A 23,254-nucleotide genomic window follows, 5' to 3' on the forward strand; every position below is an offset into this window, starting at 1 on the left:
TCCTTGGAGTTGATCTAATGCCCAAATCTCCACAATGTGTGTGTGAAATAAAAAAAGGACTCCCCCCGTTTAATGTGGTAGGTTATTTAGTTTAAAATATGGTCGTTATTTGGCTACACTTGCCGGTAATACTTCAGCGAATAATAGAAAACAAAATGTAAAAATGAATGCATTATTTTTGTCATGTTTTTCATGTTTTCAAAATCACATTTTTTTTTAGCTCAGACCCTTGAAATATCAGGAATTACAAAAAAAAAGTTTGTGCATGTTGTTACGCTACTTGTATTTTCTGAGACCGCAAACAACAGACTGGGTAAAACGATGTTGGATTGCGACATAGAGCCCAACAATTTTTAAAATATCCTGTATTAAAATATAGGCTAGCACAGCAAAGAGGGTAAAGTCGGTTTGTTTTCCGTTTACAAATCTGTCAAATATTTTGTGATTTTTAACTCCTTTTGTGTGATTTTCTTTTGTCAGATTACAATGTGGGACCTGGCCGGTGGAAAACTTTTGAGATCTATAACGGATGCTCACCCTCCTGGAACGGCCATTTTGCATATAAAGGTACCTATCTATTAAGCAGCCGTTGCAATTATATTCTACCTGGCATGTCTTCTTACTGGTTCCAATCTACCCAACCAGACACGGTTATAGTGACCCCTGCTGGCCAGTCCGGCTATATAAGAAAGCCAGGACAGCGGATATTTAACATTTTTTCCCCCTTTTCTTATTGGTGAGCAGATGCGATAATATAAAAAAATATATATTTTGAATTAGGAATCATTCGGACACTTAAAACGTAAACTTCCAAGTTTTTGCAACTTGCAGAAATCCTGCCCTGACAATCATGAGAGATAAGTGAATTCCAGATATCATTAATATGTATATTTTTAATTGTGCAATTTTTACTATTTAAGGGTCAGTGGTAAATAAATGACCGTATTGAAAACTTGACGTCCTTTCTTTTTCCAGTTTACAGATGATCCAACTCTTGCGGTCTGCAATGATAGTGGAGGATCCGTGTTTGAACTGACTTTCAAGTAGGTGGTATTATCTCATTCAGCATGCAGTACTGCGCTTTTCCAGGGTGTGGATTATTAGATAGACACTAACTATTGACACGCATTTCGTCAAACACTATTGGTCGACAATGATTTATTTCTTGTGTCAACCTGATTACTGTCTACCCAATTACTGTCGACATATCCCCAGAAAACAGATTTTCCAAAGATCATTAGTTTGTAATCAGTAGAGACAGGATTATATGCACCATAAAAAGCCTGAAATATGCATGCAAATATGCATGAAAAATACTTAAAATATGCTTGAAAAGTGTTAAAATATGCTACATTAAATAATAAAAAAAGTAATTTTTAACTTATTTATTTAAAAATCAGCATAAAATTAGTTGCAAATAAACCTCAAAAATAGGCCCACAGCATCTAGAAATGTCTAGTGCTATAAACAGGACTTTTTTTGGCTGCTACAGCAGACTGCATCGTCCAAAGCTCTTGCATCAACTACTTGGACCCTCATCTCCAGCGCCGATGGATCAAATGTCAGCATAGTGTGTGAGGGCGCAACATACTCACTGTGATAGGGCATTTCCTCCGTGCCGCGTGATGTCACAACCCTTCTGCTGCAGAATTCTGCCTCTTGGTGTAAAGTCCCAGGCCAGGGGCAGGCAAAGGTTCAGGAGCTTCGTAATGGCATCCGTCCCGACTGACTTCTATCAACATGAATTGGCAGCCTAGAGCAGTGTCAGACACATCGTACATCCAAGGGTCCCCACACTGCGCACATATTGCCCCAGCCTGCACACTCTACCACTACCTGGCCAGCAGCAGCAGGGCAAAGCAGTGCCGTGATTCGCGGGTGGAAAGGGGGCAGGGCCTAAAATATGCTCCATCACTAGATTTTAGGTAAAATATGCAATAACCAGTGAGAATGGGCAAAATATGCAAATGCATATGCAAATATGCAAATGCATATAATCCTGTCTCTAGTAATCAGCAATGTGTAGCGCAATTCCATATGTGGGCACAAGATGGCGCTACGTGATCAACCTGTGTGTCATTCTGGCCAATAAACAGGCATCAGACCATCTCTTAATTAGAAACTGTTATGTAGTTATGATTTCATTTAGTGTCCTGTTATGTAACTGTAGGCAGTGGGGTGTATTAGCGAATGCTACAGTAGTAGTGAGTGGAAAACCTAGAATTTCAGCTTCTGCCTTGAAGACGGAATATATTTTTGACCAACCCGTCGACTAAAAGAAGAGCAGCTGCTCTGTTTAACTTCTAAAGCGTGCATTTGGCGGAAATCTAACTATGATACAATAAGGCTTTGGGTACTTATGTAATATCTGGGCTCCCGTTTTTCTTATGAGCCCGCGTCCCCTCGCGGGGCTCGCTGCGCTCGCCACGCTTCGGGCGCGGTGGCTCGCTGCGCTCGCCACACTATATAAAATCAACTCCATGCGTAGTTGGATAGTAGGGGTATGAAAAAATGGGGTGCATTTAACATGGGAGCCCAGTTAATACATAAGTACCAGGCTTTGCATTCTCCTGCCATGTGCAAATCACCACCTGAAAGAAGGGGTTTGCGGGTTTAAATGTGCATGTGACATATTTTGGCCAATAGTAGATCAGCAGGACGTTGATTTGGGCTTTAAATCAATATGGACATAGAGACGGTTTCTAACGTCAATTGAAATAAAACCCGCTGAACATAGACATTTAAAACGGACTCGCATAACCATAAATTTTGAAAATGCCCAAAAAATAGACTTTTAGTAAATACCCGATTTTAGACAAACCCGAGTTAAAAATCGGTTGATTTTAATTTGGTGTAAAAAGACTGACTTTTAGTAAATCTACCCCCCGAGAGTGGATGTGAGACGTGTCCTGCTGGCAGATTCAGTGGATGAGTACTGTGTATGCCCCAAGATGGAAATCGGTAATAGGCCCGTATTGGGGCCCATCTGCTCTGTACAGCTGTAGGATAACAAGCCAACGTCTCCTATCTTTACAGACGAGTGATGGGGGTACGGACCTGTGAATCCCGGTGCCTGTTCAGTGGATCCAAGGGCGAAGTTTGCTGTATTGAGCCCTTTCACACAAAGGCCGAGATGCGAGAGCATCCGGTGACTCAGTACTCACTGCTGGCCATGGCGTCTTTAACTAAGGTATCGGCTTTCCGTACTCCATACCCTCCAACATGACCCATTCCATTAGGTACAAAATGCTCTGTTCCTGGACTTCCCTGCCAGTGGCAGTTACAGAGGTGGGGCTCCAGCACAGTCCAAATTTCAAAGAGCGGGGTCAGTGAGTCCAGGACAGTGATGTCTGGGGTGGCAGTAGGTGTGGCTCCCCTATTTGAATATTGGACTGTGCTGCAGGCTCACATCTGTAACTGCCACTGGCAGGGAAGTCCAGGAACAGAGCATTTTGTACCTAATGGAATGGGTCATGTTGGAGGGTATGTATAATGTATAATTGTAATGTGCAAACAAGGGATGTTAACAGTTTAATGAAAAAGAAAAAAGAGGGATTGGAGGAAATTTACTACGATGGGACTTCTATTTCACATGGGATGTTGCTATGGAAACCAGATACTATCTATTATCTTCTAGAAGGTGCTAAATAAATAAATAAGAAGTAGATTCTGATTGGTTGCCTATAGCAACATCCCATGTAAAACAGACCTCCAATCTTTGTAAATGTCCCCCATTGTCTCTTTTAAACTAGGGAGGTCATTCTGATCTATCCTCACAATTGTGAATTCGCAACAGTGAGCGATGTTGATGGGCTGCGCACGCACAGATACGGGTATGGGCATGTGCAGGCTATCTGTGCGAGCGGACGCATTGACTTGTATAGTCACCGGGCCGTGACCGGACTGGAGTCGCGCCATGGTAACGCCATTTGCATGCGCGCGGAGAAATCTGCGTACGTGCGGGCAGCGTTTAGATGACTCTCAAAGCTGCGAAATTCCAGAATGACCCCCCCAGGTGTTAGCACCAGGGATTAATCCCTTACACTGCAGAAGAAGGCGGAATGGGGAAGATCCTGCTTCACGTTGTGTTGTGACCCCTCGTTTAATGCTGCAGAAGTTCTCGTTAGGTCTTATAATTCCTAGACATATAGCACGTAATAAATATAATAATAAAAATAAATCCATTATCATTATCAAGTGTAGAATTCCGGGTTATTTAGCATTTTTGCAACGTTGCATTACTGCTGAAGCCAGTATCAAAGTAATTGTGATTTCTTTCTTTCTTTATTTTTCAAATCGTGTTTGTTTTTGGATAATTTCTTTAAAAAAAAAAACTCAACTTATTGGACAGTCTGAAGAACTGGAAGATTACAGGTATTTTCCGAATGTGCAGAGTCCTCTGAATAAAACAGGGAATCATTTGTGTTGGGTCCTGCAATAAAAACATATGCATCGATGATGATGTTTTAATGTGATGGTCTCATGAAATGGGCTCGGCACAGGGGGAGAAAATCCTCGGCAGCATAGGGGTTAATGTAAGACCTTGCTTGTTCTTGCCCTGCGCCCTCTGTAGACAGATTGGTAACGCTTCTCCGTGACTCCTGCAGATACTCGTCATTGGGTTAAAGCCCTCTCTGAAGGTTTGGATGACGTTTCCTTATGGCCGGGTAAGTGACCCCTTTGTTCTGACCTATACTGAATGGAAAGTTATATCATGTAATGTATCGTCTATAATCCTGCTGGATATAATCACTTACACAGGTTTATATACAGTATATAATATTACAGTGTTTCCCAAACATTTAAGGATATCCATGCTTGAGCACAGGTGACTTGATTACTAGCTGACTTTAATTATCTGTGCTGAACCATAGATATCCTTAAAGCCTGCAGTCTTAGGATGCCTGGAGGATCAGGTTTGGGAAACACCGTTAGTAAGATCTTGTTTATATTTCTATATCTTTTATTTTACCCATAAACCCTGAGATACACATGGTCTGTTCCCCCCTGTACCCCTCTTCTCCTGAGATACACATGGTCTGTTCCCCCCATACCCCTCTTCTCCTGAGATACATATGGTCTGTTCCCCCCGTACCCCTCTTCTCCTGATATACACATGGTCTGTTTCCACCGTACCCCTCTTCTCCTGAGATACACATTGTCTGTTTCCCCCGTACCCCTCTTCTCCTGAGATACACATGATCTTTTCTTCTGTACCCCTCTTCTCCTGAGATACACATGGTCTGTTCCCCCATACCCCTCTACTTCTGAGATACACATGGTCTGTTCCCCCCCCCCCCCTACCCCTCTTCTCCTGAGATACACATGGTCTGTTACCCCCGTACCCCTCTTCTCCTGAGATACACATGGTCTGTTCCCCCCCGTACCCCTCTTCTCCTGAGATACACATGGTCTGTTCCCCCCCGTACCCCTCTTCTCCTGGGATACACATGGTCTGTTCCCCCCCGTACCCCTCTTCTCCTGGGATACACATGGTCTGTTCCACCCGTACCCCTCTACTTCTGAGATACACATGGTCTGTTCCCCCCCTACCCCTCTTCTCCTGAGATACACATGGTCTGTTCCCCCCCATACCCCTCTTCTCCTGAGATACACATGGTCTGTTCACCCCGTACCCCTCTTCTCCTGAGATACACATGGTCTGTTCCCCCATACCCCTCTACTTCTGAGATACACATGGTCTGTCCCCCCCCCCTACCCCTCTTCTCCTGAGATACACATGGTCTGTTACCCCCGTACACCTCTTCTCCTGAGATACACATGGTCTGTTCCCCCCCGTACCCCTCTTCTCCTGAGATACACATGGTCTGTTCCCCCCCGTACCCCTCTTCTCCTGGGATACACATGGTCTGTTCCCCCCCGTACCCCTCTTCTCCTGGGATACACATGGTCTGTTCCACCCGTACCCCTCTACTTCTGAGATACACATGGTCTGTTCCCCCCCCTACCCCTCTTCTCCTGAGATACACATGGTCTGTTCCCCCCCATACCCCTCTTCTCCTGAGATACACATGGTCTGTTCACCCCGTACCCCTCTTCTCCTGAGATACACATGGTCTGTTCACCCCGTACCCCACTTCTCCTGAGATACACATGGTCTGTTCCCCTGTACCCCTCTTCTCCTGCGATACACATGGTCTGTTCCCCGTACCCCTTTTCTCATGAGATACACATGGTCTGTTCCCCCCGTACCCCTCTTCTCCTGAGATACACATGGTCTGTTTCCCCCGTACCCCACTTCTCCTGAGATACACATGGTCTGTGCCCCTGTACCCCTCTTCTCCTGAGATTGACAGCCCAGCATGCCCACAAATACTTTTCAATGTTTAAATGTCTCTTCTGTGGCAGGAAGGTGGATGCCTTCCAACCTGAGATACAATATTCCCAGTATTACCGAGCCTCTGTGGCCGGCGGTCCATCTCACCTAAGAACCTCCATGTACTGTATATGGTCCTCCTTTGTCTCTCAATACATCAGAATAATAGGCCTGATTCAGACCTGTTCGCTAGGCTGAATTGGCCCCAATATTATGATTGCAATTATTAGCACAAGATTTCCTGTCTGCAGTCCCCAGACCTAGAGAAGCATCGTACAATCTGTTCTAGAACATCAGGGGCTTCCTGGGGAATTCCGGCCACAGTCTCGTATGGTAACCTAATACATGCAGCTTTCCCAGCAGGACGCTATCTCTTATAGCAACCCCCCCTCCCGCTATTCCCGGCAACCCCCCGCGCCCCTCCCGCGATTCGCAGCACACAGCCCCCCCCCGCGGCCCCCCCTCGCGCGATTCGCGTCACACCCCACGCGCGCGACCCCCCCCTTCCTGCAATTCACGCCCCCCCCCCTCCCGCGTTTTGCGGACCCCCGCGACCCCGCTCCCGCATTTCACGTACCCCCGTGAGAATGGGGGATCCTGTACCGCCACAAGCAGGTGCCGCCCCTAGGTGGGAAATCTGGCCCTGGCTGCCGCGCTGCAGGTTCCCCCACTGCCAGAAGTGTCCCCACGGTCCTCTGCACCAGCGCCACAACTTTTATCAATTTCTTGCCCACATACCACTATTATACTGCTTCCTGCTCTCATGCACGCTCACTCCCGCCCAGTGGGAGGAGACGCTCACCCACTGCCGGGAGCTGCATACTGTCCCCCACCCTCCTCCAGTTCTAGGGATGCCCATCAACCATCAATGATTTCAAATCATCGATGGTTTATGGCCGATGTTGAATACTTTTGCCATCGATGTGGGAGGACCAGATGATTTCCCTACATCGATGGCAAAGGATCAAGTTAAAAAAATTTTTATGGTGCCGGGACACGGAGCATAGCTCCGCCCCCCACACCAGACAGTCCCGCCACCGAGTTCTGATTGTCCCACGGCCTATTCAGTCAGATATAATGGATGACCATCGATAGCTACAACAATCGATGGTTATCCAAGTAAGATTTTACTATTATCGATGGCAGAGTGCAAAATCGCATCAATGCCAACCATCGATGGCGTCTGCACCAATGCCCATCCCTACTCTGCAACTGGCAAAAACCTTTACTACCCCTCATGCCCACACACCTCTATCACTGTCCTGCCTCCTGTTCTCCTGCCCCGTAACTTCTGCCAGTGGGGACCCGCTCACCCTGTGTTGCCCACATTCCCCTATCATGCTTTACCACCCAGCCTCCTGCTCTCATGCACCCTAACTCCCACCCAGTAGGAGGAGACACTGACTCAGGGGCACCGTCCAGTACTCCTGTGCTGCCTTGCTGTACCCACACCTACTGGCAGTTGCTGAAAAGTGTCCCCCACCCTCCTCTTTAGTCCCTCTTATGCCCACACACCCCTATCACTACCCAGCCTCCTGTTTTCCTGTGTCGTGACCTCCGCCAGTGGGGAGCCGCTGACTCAAAAACACCCTACTATACTATTGCACACACACACCTAAACAACACGCACACCCCCCCCCCCCCACATGTCACTGTACCATCCACACTATCACTATACATCTTACTCTGTAACCGCTTTTTAGTTAAACAAAACAATACACACCCCAATACACATCATATGCTCTCTATTTAACACATTTCACCTATAACTCAAGTTGCAATACAGGCATCTTACATACAATTCTAACCATATTTCTCACAATACAATTGTTCACAAATTAAGGGGGCTCAGCCCCTTACGCCGGTGTGAAGAGATGAATCACCTAGTAACTGTATATATCTGGAATGTGTTTCATTGTATCGCACACAAATGCATAGCAAATCCAGCATCTTGTTAGGAAAATATAGGACACGTTTACGTTCTCCTGCAGAGGTTCCTGTGTCTTTGCACAGACTTTGTAGACGGCAGCAATGTGTAGTCTGATCCAGGAGTAGGTTCATTATTCGCTCTTTCATCTGACAGATGGACCCCTCCAGCGTACCACTTCTCGCCTGGCACTTCGTCATCCTGCAGGGAGCCCTGAACCCCATGCTGGCGTTCTGCAGGGGGGACGTGGTGCATTTCCTCTTGGTAAGAAGACTTTTATGTATTATTTTCTGAACAAACAGACGACAGAACCCGAATACAGCAACGTGGAGGCGACGGTCTTGTGTTATGTGCAAACAGGTGACTGCCTGTTACAATGCACGGCCTGAATGGATCTAATACCAATATGAGGCTTCTGTCTCAGAGGTTCCCAAATGCATTTAGTATATGAGACCTGAACCAACCCCTATCGTATCCTAACCCTCCCCTCCTGCAGCCTAACCCTAACCTCCCCTCCTGCAGCCTAACCCTAACCTCCCCTCCTCCAGCCTAACCCTCCCCTCCTGCAGCCTAACCCTAACCTCCCCTCCCCCAGCTTAACCCTCCCCTCCTGCAGCCTAACCCTAACCTCCCCTCCCGCAGCCTAACCCTCCCCTCCCGCTGCCTAACCCTCCCCTCCTGCAGCCTAACCCTAACCTCCCCTCCTGCAGCCTAACCCTAACCTCCCCTCCTGCAGCCTAACCCTAACCTCCCCTCCCGCAGCCTAACCCTAACCTCCCCTCCCGCAGCCTAACCCTAACCTCCCCTCCTGCAGCCTAACCCTAACCTCCCCTCCTGCAGCCTAACCCTAACCTCCCCTCCTGCAGCCTAACCCCTCCTGCAGCCTAACCCTAACCTCCCCTCCCCCAGCCTAACCCTCCCCTCCTGCAGCCTAACCCTAACCTCCCCTCCTGCAGCCTAACCCTAACCTCCCCTCCCCCAGCCTAACCCCTCCTGCAGCCTAACCCTAACCTCCCCTCCCCCAGCCTAACCCTCCCCTCCTGCAGCCTAACCCTAACCTCCCCTCCCCCAGCCTAACCCTCCCCTACCGCAGCCTAACCCTAACCTCCCCTACCGCAGCCTAACCCTCAGCTGCCTTCCCGCAGCCTAATCCTAACCTCGCTCCCGCAGCCTAACCCTAACCACCCCTCTCACAGCCTAACCCTAACCCCCCCATCATGCAGCCTAACCCTAACCCCCCATCCTGCAGCCTAACCTCCCCTCCCGCAGCCTAACCCTAACCTCCCCTCCCGCAGCCTAACCCTAACCTCCCCTCCCGCAGCCTAACCCTAACCTCCCCTCCTGCAGCCTAACCCTAACCTCCCCTCCTGCAGCCTAACCCTAACCTCCCCTCCTGCAGCCTAACCCTAACCTCTCCTCCTGCAGCCTAACCCTAACCTCTCCTCCTGCAGCCTAACCCTAACCTCCCCTCCCGAAGCCTAATCCTAACCTCCCTCCCGCAGCCTAACCCTAACCTCCCCTCCCACAGCCTAACCTCCCCTCCCGCAGCCTAACCCTAACCACCCCTCTCACAGCCTAACCCCCCCATCCTGCAGCCTAACCTCCCCTCCCGCAGCCTAACCCTAACCTCCCCTCCTGCAGCCTAACCCTAACCTCCCCTCCTGCAGCCTAACCCTAACCTCCCCTCCTGTAGCCTAACCCTAACCTCCCCTCCTGTAGCCTAACCCTAACCTCCCCTCCCACAGCCTAACCCTAACCTCCCCCTCCCGCAGCCTAACCCTAACCTCCCCCTCCCGCAGCCTAACCCTAACCTCCCCTCCCACAGCCTAACCCTAACCTCCCCTCCCACAGCCTAACCCTAACCTCCCCTCCCGCAGCCTAATTCTAACCTCCCCTCCCGCAGCCTAACCCTAACCTCCCCTCCCGCAGCCTAACCCTAACCTCCCCTCCCGCAGCCTAACCCTAACCTCCCCTCCCGCAGCCTAACCCTAACCTCCCCCTCCCGCAGCCTAACCCTAACCTCTCCTCCCCCGGCCTAATCCTAACCTCCCCTCCCGCAGCCTAACCCTTACCTCCTCTCCCGCAGCCTAACCCTAACCTCCCCTCCCTCAGCCTAACCCTAACCTCCCCCTCCCGCAGCCTAACCCTCCCGCAGCCTAACCCTAACCTCCCCTTCCACAGCCTAACCCTAACCTCCCCCCCAGCCTAACGACCACCCCTAACACAGCCTAACCCTAACCTCCCCTCCCGCAGCCTAACCCTAACCTCCCCTCCCCCCAGCCTAACCCTAATCTCCCCTCCCATATCCTAACCCTAATCTCCCCTCCCCCAGCCTAACCCTAACCTCCCGTCCCGCAGCCTAACCCTAACCTCCCCTCCCGCAGCCTAACCCTAACCTCCCCTCCCCCAGCCTAACCCTAACCACCCCTAACACAGCCTAACCCTAACCTCCCCTCCTGCAGCCTAACCCTAACCTCCCCCTCCCGCAGCCTAACCCTAACCTCCCCTCCCATATCCTAACCCTAACCTCCCCTCCCATATCCTAACCCTAACCTCCCCTATCCTAACCCTAACCTCCCCTCCCCCAGCCTAACCCTAACCTCCCCTCCCGCAGCCTAACCCTAACCTCCCCTCCCATATCCTAACCCTAACCTCCCCTCCCCTATCCTAACCCTAATCTCCCCTCCCGCAGCCTAACCCTAACCTCCCCTCCCCCAGCCTAACCCTAACCTCCCCTCCCGCAGCCTAACCCTAACCTCCCCCTCCCCCAGCCTAACCCTAACCTCCCCTCCCCCAGCCTAACCCTAACCACCCCTAACACACCCTAACCTCCCCTCCCATATCCTAACCCTAACCTCCCCTCCCATATCCTAACCCTAACCTCCCCTCCCGTATCCTAACCCTTCCCTACCGGGTGCCGGATGACTGCCCGACAATCAGGATCCTGACAGTCAGTGTACCAACATCGGAATCCCGACTGCCACTGCTCCGACAGGGGGATCCTGACCGACGGGCTATTCTCCCTTGTGGGGGTCCATGACCCCCACAGAGGGAGAATAAAACTTGCTCTCGGGGGATACAGATATCGGTATACTGACTGTCGGGATCCCGATTGTCAGGCAGTCATACCACACCCTCCCTACCATAGCCTAACCCTAACCCTCCCTTCCCAAAGGCTAATCCTAATCCCCTCCACTGCTGATATGTGCAAAATGTTGACATTTCACGTGTTGGGATTAAGGTCTGATTATAATGTACTGCTAGCAGCCCAGGGAGTTGTGCTGAGGGTCTGACCGTGTCTTCCAGCCGATGTCAGGGATGGGGGTCCCCCCACTGTTCCATAATGGGTGATGGATATTTGTTATATAAGAATGTATCAGTAACCTAAGTCCTGTATCTATAGGTGAAGAGAGACGAATCTGGAGCAATCCACATAAACAAACAGAAGCAGCTCCACTTGCACTATGACCTCATCAACTTCACGGTAAGTACCGGGCGCCCCTGTGCCAGTCCCCTGGTTACCGGTGGCTGCCGATGCTCTCTGACACTCCTAATGCTGTTCCTCCCCGTTGCAGTGGATCAATGCTCGCACAGTGGCCCTGCTGGACAGCGCAGAGAAACTCCATGTGATTGACCGGCAGACTCAGGAGGAGCTGGAGACTGTGGAGATATCCGATTTCCAGCTCGTGTACAATAGCTCCCACTTCAAGTCTCTGGCCACTGGTGGCAACGTCAGCCAGGCTTTGGTAAGTTGTCGTCTCATCCGCTTCTGCTCTGCGGCCCCTGACCGCAAGTTCGCGCACTCACCGTCCACTAGATGCCAGACAGGATCATGGTCAGTTTGGGGATTGCAGTCTACGTGACCCATGACCAAGGCTTCTCTGCCGCTCCCAACCTGTTTTGTGATTGCACCATTTAGGGCTGAACACATTAATTCAGTTTTGTGTCTCGGTCAGAGCAGGCGGAGAACATTATCACACTGCGGAAATGGGTTGTAAGACATCAACTATAATAAAAAATCAGAAGCAATATTATCTTCCCTGCAATGAGTCACTCTCAGATCTCAGCGCAACCGCGCTCTGAATGTGGATGGATTGCTAACGGAATGCTAATACAACAATGCTTGCGCTTTAATGTGTGCGCGTTGCCCCACTCGTTGCCTACCAGTACTTGCATCTACCACACCAAGATGCAAGAGGTACCGCTGTAATAGGTATCCTCTGATAACGCCTAGTTATGGAAAATTACATTATAACACTTAAATATAACGGCAACGCTGAAATAATGGCACACCAACACAAACTTGTAAAATAATGTATGACACTGCTTTACTTGAAAAAATAGCTTGATTACAGGTATTTGCAAATGCAGACTAACACAGGAAACATGAAACTGATTAGCTAATACTTAAACAGTAATTCTAAATCAAAACAAAATGGACACCTTTCAAGGACAGTGATCAGCCATTAAACCTCCTTCATAGTTACCTCCAGCCCCCGCTTGTCTGTTCTTCCTCAACTGCCTTCCCCTTCCTTCTCCATCTCTGATATTTAAACCTTAATCACATTAATTAATTAATTAATGACTCACTCATAAGCATTGAGTCTTATTGGCAAGCTGTGCTTTCAATCATGATGTCATAATTAACCCAACACCCAACTTCCTTGTTACTAGGCAAAGATTCAGTGGCCTTGGGGTCTACGGATGTGTGGCCCTGTTCCCATATTATTGATACGTTTGTGGAGACTAGCTGGATGTCCTCGCTCTCTGTACTGTCAACATCACATTCTTAAGCTTCTAAACCCAAAAACAATTCTCTATAAGAAATCACTTTTACAGCACTGTTCTGAATCTTCAGCCATTTTATAATATTTTTATGCAAGTCATAGTTGACAAAATGGTTGCTGCTTCTAACAAACACCTGCTGATTAGCGCAAAGGGTAGGCCTCATACGCCGTGGCTAGTACCTTGTGCAACAAGCTAACGCCACCTGCAGCAATAAATAACAGTATTTGAGAAAACAGAGTGTAACAAAAGCATAAAATCATTGATGCGTTAATTTCTGTTTTAACACCTATCGGCATAGGTGTGACCCAGAATATGATGTAACTGTACACACACACAGCATTCCCCCATACCGGTCTATTCCAGGCGTATGCTCATTGGACAACTAGAAACGCAAATTCCATTGATGAAAATAAACGTCCGGGCGCAATCTAATTCAGAGTGATGCACGAAGATGCACTCGCTCACTACGGCGCTTGACCAGTACACTAAAACTGCGGACATATCTGGATCTGATCGCGACTCAGAATCAGGCAATTAAATTCCAATGTTAGTTGTGTTATTGTCTATGTATAATTTATACAGCGGCGACAGTGAGTCAGTGTGAAACGCGTGGTGCATGTGTATTACAGGCTCTTGTCGGAGAGAAGGCTTGTTACCAGTCCATCAGCAATTACGGAGGCCAGATCTTCTACCTGGGAACAAAGGTACAAATAAGGGTTTTTCTAAAAATAAAACAAAAGAAAGTTCATAATTCGAGCACTAAAGGACTAGTGTTTAAACAATATTACCGACCACACTGGTTTCGATTGGCTGCTGTCTGTAGTAATCTGTTTTGTGGAACCAACCAATCAGCTGCTGTCATTTTTCTAGCACAGTCTCTGAAATGGCAGAAGCTGGGGTAAATTTTCTAAAGCTTCTTAAAATGAAAAGTGGTGATGTTTCCCATAGCAACCAATCAGTTTCTATCCATCGTTTTCAAGGATGCAATAGGGAAATGATAAACTGAATCTTATTGGTTGCATCCTCTCTTTTTTTCTTTTTAGAAAATTTACCCCGTAGGCTCTATTACCCAGGCAAGATTTACTAAATCCAAGCATGGAGACAGTCCCTGCAGCGGGACAACTTATATACTAGGTGATTCTCCAGGCGCTCTTCACACCGTCATAAGGAGCTACGACCGCACCCCCCCCCTCCCTGGAGCAGCGGGTCTGCCCCCCCCCCCCCCTGGAGCAGCGGGTATGCCCGCCCTCCCCCAGTGTGGCGGGTCTGCACACACCCCCCCCCCCCTTGCTGGAGCAGCGGGTATGCCTGCAACTCCCTGGAGCAGCGGGTATGCCCGCAAAACCCTTCCCCCAACCCCCCCCCCCCCCCCCGATTGCTCCGGGTGGGGGCGGGCATACCCATTGCTCCAGCGAGAAGGGGGGGTGCGTGCTGACCCGCTGCTCCGGGCAACCATACCCACTACTGCGGTGGGTGGGTTGCTGGCAGACCCGCTGCTCTGGGGGTGGGGTGGGGGGTGCGGGCAGACCCGCTGATCCTGGGGTTGGGGCAGTGCATACCCGCTGATGGGGGGGGGGGGGGGGGTTGCGGGTTTGGGTGGGGCTGAGGTGCGTGCAGCTCGTGGGGTTGGGGGTTGTGCGGGCAGACCTGCTGCTTGCGTGGGTGAGGGGGGGTTGTGCGGGCAGACCCGCTGCCCTAGGGGAGGGAAGGGGGGCGGGCAGTGGTGTTGGCAGACCTGCCCGTGGGTATATATATATATATCATGTTATTAAATGTTGAATGACATATGACTCCTATTACTAATTTGTTAATATATTTATCATGTTTATCATTAATTAGAGCTGCCTGTTAATTGTATGAGTATCATTTTGCTGCGTATAAGATATAGGCCAGATGTATCAAGCTTCAAAAGTGATAAAAAGGAGAGTGATAAACAACCAGCCAATCAGCTCCTGTCTGACATTTTTCAAACCCAGCCTGTGACACGACCGGCAGGAGCTGATTGGCTGTTGTTTATCACTCTGTATTTTATCACTTTTTGAAGCTTAGACACAATTGTTATGTGCGGCAGTCGGGGGGTTAATTGCTGTTTGCTTTCCATGACCTGACACTTCCGCTCTCTGCTGTGTCCACATCACTCTCTGTGCATCTCTCTGCGGCTTCCTCCTCTCTAACACTGACTCTCACTCTCTCTCTCTCTCTGCCCCCCGCAGTCGGTGCACGCTATGTCAATCAGGACCTGGCGGGAGGTAAGATAAAACAACGAGGTCCGAGGAGGGCACTCCTATTGTTCCGGGAACAATGTCACATTGCACTCATACACAGACATGTAATATTGTTGTTGGGTTAAATCACACGAGCGGATGTAATTCTTACGCTCCCGAACAGTAATTGTGGAGATAATGAAACTGTTTCTGATCAAATAAGAGCAAGTGTGCCTTACAGATGTATGGCCCCATTACACACACCCATGTACGTAAAAGTTCCTGAAAAGATTTTATATTCCATACATTGGCCAAACACGACTAATTGGATATTGCCGCCATGAAGAAAATGTCGCACTGAAAGAATTGTGACTCGTTTACTCATGTTGTTAATGCATGTACTCCTTTAATTGCACATTACACCTTCCCAATGGTCCCTGGCCTTTGTAAACACTTGTCCGTTCTCTGCAGAAGAGGCTTCTGGGTAACTATTTACAAATATATAACAATATAGACCATTATGCACCATGAAATGACATAGCCACGCACAAGTGCGAGGCGCAATGTATCAACTATCGTGTTTTGCACTTCAGAGAGTCGATCATCTCCTGAAACAAGACTGTTACAATGAGGCTCTGGCGTTGGCGTGGTCATTCCATGAGGGCAAAGCGAAGGCGGTTGTGGGTAAGTTAGATACATTAGAATGATGTTGGTTTTATTATTGCAGCAGATATTTCTCAATATTATGTGCACTTTGTAGTCTGATGCTGCCTTTGCAATGTTTAATTAGTCTTCTGATTTACATTATGCTGAATTGCATTTACGTTGAAAATAAAGTGATAGGCAGTGGTGCTTTTAGTGTTTATACTGGTGCTGTTAGTGTCTATACACTGAAACGTAGGCCTTAATGATTGAATAGCTTCCTATTTCTTTCTGTAGGTCTGTCGGGGGATCCAAAGAAGAGGAAGAGTGTGGTGGCTGATAAGGTGAGCCCTCATCCTGTTAGTAAATCTGGGGGAATGCTGCACAGGAAACATTTTTCTCTTTGCAGTAAGAGGAAGAATATGTAAAGCAGATTTAGAAACGATGGTTTAAAACGTGTGTGGTATAGCTTACCGATAATGTCGAGGTGGACAGCGGATGGTCGACACACACAAGATCAAGATTGGCAAAAAGGTTGACATGAGTTTTTTGGTGTTAACACCATTCACATGGACCCCCAGTTAGTGTATCGCATACTAGAGATAGAAATCGATGTGTTTGCCATCGATGGTTGACTTTGATGGTGACATCGCCAGTGGTCATCATGCTAGGAATCAGAACCTGGGGGACAGGGCTTCATGGGTGCGGGGGGGGGGGGGGGGGGGGGGGGCTATGCTACATGTTTTGGCACCTTGGGGGGGGGGGGGGGATATTGTAGGGGAACCTCTCTGATCGATGGCAAAAGTATTTTACATCGACCATAAACCATCGATGATTGAGACGATCATCGATGGTTGATGGCTATCCCTGACGCTTACCCTCGCAAGTTTCCCCCACACGGATGTATGAAAAAGTCCTAAAAATGGCAAAATCTGGAAAATCTCATATCGACCATTTCATGCATTGCCGCTGCCTTGTCAAACCATTGCTTCCGTTGACGTTTTGTGCGTGTCAACCTATTGACTGTTGGCCTCTAGATCCTGTCTGTTGGCCATTGGATACCATGTAAAACGTCCGTACCAAAATCTGTCTCTGTAGCTGAGGTCATCCCCGTGTCATGTCTCCTCTCTCTCTAATTGCAGATCGTGGAAATCTTGCTGCAGTACATTGACAAAGCGCTGCGGAAGTGCCCCGAGCAGGGCAAGATCCAGGTCATGGAGCAGCATTTCCAGGTATGTGGCCAGATGGCTGAGCCGCTTACATCCAGTAACACGGCAAGTTTTCTGGTACGCAGGAGAAGTGGCGGTGTCAGGTATCATAGATGGCGGGAATGTACTACGCCAAGCAGTGCAGCATATCCTGCTTAATCCTGCTGGGGAAATATTAATTATCTTGATAATGCCATAAATATAATTACTGTAGGACAACAAGCCCTTTCTCCCTTGTGTTGCAGGATACGGTGCCTGTCATGGTGGAGTACTGTCTGCTTCTGCAACGCACGTAAGTTACAGCCTCTGCTTTCCTGTAATCCAACCGTGCTGCATGCTGGGATACCGGCAATACAGTATATAAATGTTACTGAGATGTCACATTGGGGCAGATGTATTAAGCCTTAACAAGAGATAAATGCAAGGGTGATAAGGAGAGATAAACGTCCAGCCAATCAGCTCCTTACTGACTATTTTCAAACACAGCCTGTAACATGGCAGTTAGCAGGTGATTGGCTGGACGTTTATCTCTCCTTATCACCCTTGCACTTATCTCTTGTTAAGGCTTAATACATCTCCCCCATAGTATGTAATGTGTGTGCAGTAACCAGAGGCAGGGCAGGCTGCTCTGACGTACCATATAATTGCAGGTAACCTTCATTTAGTTTTCAAATTCTTATTATTTACATTACATTAGCAACTGTAAAGGCCCCGCCCCCTCCTCGCCCTCCCGGAAACACTGGACCTAACAGTAACTCTCCGCTCAGCTACCCACAAAAACACAGTAATTTATCGCAGGTTAACTTTTCGTGCGGAAAGTTCTGTGAAAACAGCTTTTTCCTGGTATACTCGCCTCCATTTTTAAACCTATCCTGTTACAAATGTCCGATAATGGGATACGCTTGCAAAACCAGTGAAAGTGTTGGTGATAAAGGGGAAAATCTGCCTGGACAGCAATAAAAGCGTTACTAATATAGGGTAACAGCATAGAAGTCTATTAGTGGTCATCCTAAAAGTATTTGGGGTACTTAAATTGGGTCAAATGGCTGTTCTATGCATTTAAACCAAACAAATTAAATACAGCAAGAGTTTTTTAGCAAATTCTGAAATTAAATGGGGTATAGGTGTATATTTGGGTCAATTTAATCCACTTTAAAAAAATAAATCCCCCCTTCCAAAAAACTACTACCACCAGTTAGTCCCACCTACAACGCCTGAAAGCATGTGTCCCACTCATAGGGCAGTATTCAATGAAAATATTCACGGCGTGCAGCGAATCCTGTTTAGGATTCGCTGCACAGTCGCCGTGTTCCGGATCCTCGCTGTCCCACTGCTATCCCCATTTTCAACGAGGCAGGGGCTCGCTGCCCCTGACGGCGAGTGTGAATCGCCGCAGGGAGCCTGAGGACGGCGGCAGGCAGGGAGATGGAAGTCTCCCTGCCTGCCCCAGAACGTATGTGGGGGGGGAGGTGGACTCCCCGGGAGCCAGGCAGCACAAGCTGCCCCCCCAGGAGAGCCAGCAGGGGACCTGGTATTCACTGCTCTCGACCGTGCATATGTAATGATCGGGTGCAGTGAATATATGAATATCTAATGAGCGGCTCTCTGCTCCCGGCCCCCTGCTGGCTGCTATGTGTAAAAAAAAAAAATGTTATTTAAAATTAAATATATATTCATGTGCTATAAGCACATGAATAAAAATAGCATGCCCCTTCACAGAATAAAATTCCTGATTTTTTGACACCAAATGTAAAACAATAACAACTTTAGGTACTTATGTATTGTCTGGGCTCCCATGTTAAATGCACCCCATTTTTTCATTACCCTACTATCCAACTACGCATGGAGTTGACTTTATATAGTTTGGCGAGCGCAGCGAGCCACCGTGCCCGAAGTGTGGCGAGCGCAGCGAGCCCCTCGAGGGGAGGCGGTCTCATAAGAAAAATGGGAGCCCAGATATTACATAAGTACCCAACTTTATATTAAAAGTTCACTTTCCACGATTTGCTGCACGGCGACAAACAGCGAAAATCACTTAGAAAGACGGTGAGAAGTGCACGTTGAATAGGGTGATTCGCTTTCTGACCCCAAAAATCACCTTCCAACGCGAAAATAGCACAAATTTCCTGTGAAACAGGGCGAATTATCGTCATTGAATACTGCCCTTCATGGAGAAAAAAAAAATTGCGGTAAACCTGTGGAGAATTATTATTTCCCCAAAAAATTGAATTGGGTTTTTTGGTGATACATGATAAAAGCCCAATTTTTTATCTTAAATCAGTGTTTTAGCAGCTATACACCCCACTATGGAACCCCAATTTCCTACACAGTATACCTGATAAATGTCCTCTCTACACAGTGCGCCCGCCAGCATCACGTCCCTGTGCGCGTATTGGGGAAGAAGTATTGAGCCTTAAAAAGTGATAAACGTGAGCGTGATAAAGAATTATTAATGCCCTGTCAATCAGTTCCTGTCATGTTATAGGCTGTTAGAAAAATGACAGTTAGGGACTGATTGGCTGGACGTTTATCACTCTATGCCCTCGCGTTACTGAGGTACAGATGTACTAAGCTTGAAAGGCCAATCAGGTCCTAACAGCTATGTAACAGACTGGGTTTGAAAAATGACAGTTAGGAGCTGATTGGTTGGTGGTTTATCACTTTTTAAGGCTTAGTAGTACATCCTGCCTTGGATGATATATAATGTCATAATTAATGTTGCTAGTTAACAAGTCTAAGCTATGGTGACCGGTGTATATTACACATTTTAATATAAATACTTAATAATATGCAGACAATGTCCTGGCGGTCATACTGGATGTATTCAACATAAACGGACCACTCTCAGCTCCCGGTTCTGCCTGGGATCAGCAGAGGAAGTGGAGCTGATTCTGGGTAGGAGGCAGCAGCACTATGGGACACAGTGGAGAAATGTACACAGGGGGGTCTCGTTACCTACACATTGGTACTCAAGGGTCCCCACCGGAGTTGGATTTTGTAGCAGCATTTATATAAAAACGCAGCCGCCTCTGCTTTCAACTCAGTATCCGCCTGTGTCTTCTACCTTTTAAATACCAGCGATGTTAATATTGATTTGGCGCACTTGTGCAAAGGCAGTCATCGGAATTGTATTCATTAACCTGGTCAGTCCTACCCGCTACCGCCCAGTACAGCCTGCGTCCTGCAGTTCCGGAACACACTGTGCCAACCGACGCTTCCATTCATCACCTTAGATTTATGAACTCCAGCTCTTACCCGCATTGTGTAAATCAAGTGTCTGCGTCCGTCCGCGGCAGAGCAGGAGATGTCCTTTGTGTGAACCCAGGGGAATATTCTGCCTTTTAACCTAGACAGATCCATTGAAATGTCAACGCTAATGGAAGAAAGAGTCACTTGAAGGGTAATGTCACGTCCGCCTGCCCGTCTGCCTGAGCAATCGTTACCATAAAAATGGAAAAGTCGTGTTCCCAGAGCCAGGCCCGTGACTGACAGCTTCGCAGACAAGAACCCTGATGGCTGGACGACGGCTCGCAGAGTTCCCGGCTTCCGACAACGGTTTCGAGAGCATCCCTATTTGCATTAAGTGACACAGAGTAGGGGTTTTATTGGTGCCATGGTTACTCGCTGCAAAAGGCATCACACATTCCGACAGCTTGTCACGTCTGGTGTTAGGACGTTGCTGACGGAGGAGAAAGAAGTGAGACCCATTTAGTGGTATACTTTGATGCTAGTCAGACTTATTAACCCCTGTTACCTTTATTTATTGGCAGGGCCTGAATACTGGTGCCGATTGCCCAAGTAGCGCCCTCTAGTGCCACACTGTGTTACACATAAGATGCAGCCAGGAACGGGCGGATCCTGTTCTGCAGGATCCGGCCACACCACTATGTTGTGGCGTAGCGGGTTCCACTGAACGGGGCAGCAGCCTAACACGGCAGTCAATAAGCTAGTAACTGTCATTTTTTAAACCCAGCCTGTAACTTGCCATTTAGGAGCTGATTGAGTGCTGCATTATCACCGGCCACTTTATCACTTCACCAGGCTTCATACATCTGCCCCTGAGTTTTAAACATTAATCAAAGTCGCAGATGAAGCCCTATGGTACTTACAGTGTTCACGTTAGCATCCTGCACCTTTAAAACCCGTGCAGTTCCTTTCCATGCCTGGGGTGGCGCTGTCTGCTTTGGTGCTTCTACTACAGTCTGGTCTGTATGAGATTCAGGCCACAATGTGATAGATAGTGATCCCGCTAGGATGCTGGCAGGTGCATCGATGCAGGTGGAGAATGTACGCACAGCGCAGGCTCTCGAAACGGAGGGAGGGGTTGCGTCCCTGCTGTCGTTACTAGTGTGTGCAAGATGGCCCTGCCGGCATCATTATTGGGGCAGTGACATCATTGATGAGGCATGTCCGGCACCCACAGAGGTATTTGAACTAGGACGTGGTGTGAGAATATAATAGTGCCCAGAGCATGGCGAGCGCAGTGAACCATTTGAAGGGACGCGGTGCACTTCGATTATGTCAAAATTTGGGACAAAAAAACATGAAACTCACATCGACCCTCCGAGCCTGTCAATCTTTGCCCTGTTGGCCTATTTCAGCTGTCGACCCAATGTTTGTCAGCCTTCATTGAGTCTACCCTACATGACGTCTGTGCACCTCCAGCAGAGGTGTGCGAGAACACACATATGTACAGCTGGCGTGTCTGGTATCTCCTACATACACACCTGCCTATACACACAGAGATTTGGTAGCTGTTGCCACATATGGACTTCTGCTGGTATATGGAACGTAATACATTTATACGGTGTTGTGTGACTTGCTGCAGTAGGATCTATAACAACTGGTTCCATAGTTTAGCTCTTTATAAAATCTAGGCTTCGGGTACAACTGCTGATCTGATGGCCACGGTACACCACTGTATATACTGTATTATGGGGTGGGACTGATGGCCCCGTCTGTGGTCTCCCCACAGGGACATCCTCTTCAGCCAGATGTACGACAAGCTGAGCGAGAACTGCATTGCTAAGGGAGTCTTCTTGGAGTGTCTGGAGCCCTATCTTCTGCAGGACAAGCTGCCCGGTCTCACCACCCACGTCATGAAGGAACTGCTCCTCCACTTCCAGGACCGCGGCCTGATGGAGAGCATGGAGGCCTGTATAGTGCACATGGACATCACCAGCCTGGACATACAGCAGGTATGGCCCAACTGCTCTTCTCTGTGACCCTCTATGAGGTTTTCTCCTGACAGTAATAGACTATGGGCCAGATGTATCAAGCTTCACAAAGTGATAAAATGGAGAGTGATAACCAACCAATCAGCTCCTACCTGTCATGTTACAGGCTGGGTTTGAAAACTAACAGATAGGAGCTGATTGGCTGGTTGTTTATCACTCCCCACTTTATCACTTTGTGAAGCTTGATACATCTGTCCCTATGTCCACTACTCTTTGGTGAAGTGATAAAGTGTCCAGTGATAATGCTGCAGCTCATAAAGGTTATTTTTCAAACATAGACAGTTAGGAGCAGATTGGTTGGTGCATCACCACCGGCCACTTTATCACATCACCAGGCGTAATAAATCTGCCCCCCCCCCCCCGGTTACCTGGGGTTCCCCTCCTCCTATCTACGTGTCTTTCCAGCTTTATCTACCCGTAGCTGTCCTTACTCCGCTTCTCTTATTTTACCTGAAATTTGTATTTTGTAGATTGTCCAAATGTGCTGGGAGCACAGGCTGTACGATGCGATGATCTACGTGTACAACAGCGGCACCAACGACTTTATCAGCCCCATGGAGGTAGGAGTCCTGAACTCAGAAATACAGATCTCTTGTCTTCACTTCAGTCAACGGAATCAGCGCCAAACTTCTTATTGCAACAGGTTTTTTTTGGGGGGGGGGGGGTTTTAACGCATCAAGTTCAAGAAGTTAGAAGCAATGAGAGCGGCAACTACACCCCAGTTATTGCCTTCTAGTCCAATTGGGTGGATTGACCAACCAGCCAATCAGAAAGTGGGATATTTGTCACACATCTGGTTGGTCGGCCTTGTCAACCAATTAGATGGCGAGTCTAAGAGTTTCCAGCATCATATGGGGGGGGGGGTTGGGATCGTTTTGTCTACAACATGTTGGTTGACAAGCATTAGATCT

At 48.3% G+C, this 23,254-nt stretch overlaps 1 protein-coding gene across 1 annotated transcript in view; it reads left to right on the top strand.

Annotated features, from left to right (window-relative positions):
• Positions 1–23,254, top strand: part of VPS8 (VPS8 subunit of CORVET complex) — a 144,655-nt gene that overhangs the window by 19,073 nt on the left and 102,328 nt on the right. The window contains exons 9-23 of the mRNA XM_083154376.1: positions 481–567; positions 976–1,043; positions 3,037–3,190; positions 4,608–4,667; positions 8,421–8,528; positions 11,668–11,748; positions 11,840–12,010; positions 13,682–13,756; positions 15,266–15,301; positions 15,850–15,940; positions 16,196–16,242; positions 17,041–17,130; positions 17,352–17,398; positions 22,082–22,304; positions 22,814–22,903. Coding sequence (XP_083010502.1) covers positions 481–567; positions 976–1,043; positions 3,037–3,190; positions 4,608–4,667; positions 8,421–8,528; positions 11,668–11,748; positions 11,840–12,010; positions 13,682–13,756; positions 15,266–15,301; positions 15,850–15,940; positions 16,196–16,242; positions 17,041–17,130; positions 17,352–17,398; positions 22,082–22,304; positions 22,814–22,903 — 1,428 coding nt within the window. The remainder of the gene's footprint in view (positions 1–480; positions 568–975; positions 1,044–3,036; positions 3,191–4,607; positions 4,668–8,420; positions 8,529–11,667; positions 11,749–11,839; positions 12,011–13,681; positions 13,757–15,265; positions 15,302–15,849; positions 15,941–16,195; positions 16,243–17,040; positions 17,131–17,351; positions 17,399–22,081; positions 22,305–22,813; positions 22,904–23,254) is intronic.

The sequence above is a fragment of the Crinia signifera genome, chromosome 7, assembly GCF_055691185.1.
Source record: "Crinia signifera chromosome 7, ASM5569118v1, whole genome shotgun sequence".
NCBI classification, from domain to species: domain Eukaryota; kingdom Metazoa; phylum Chordata; class Amphibia; order Anura; family Myobatrachidae; genus Crinia; species Crinia signifera.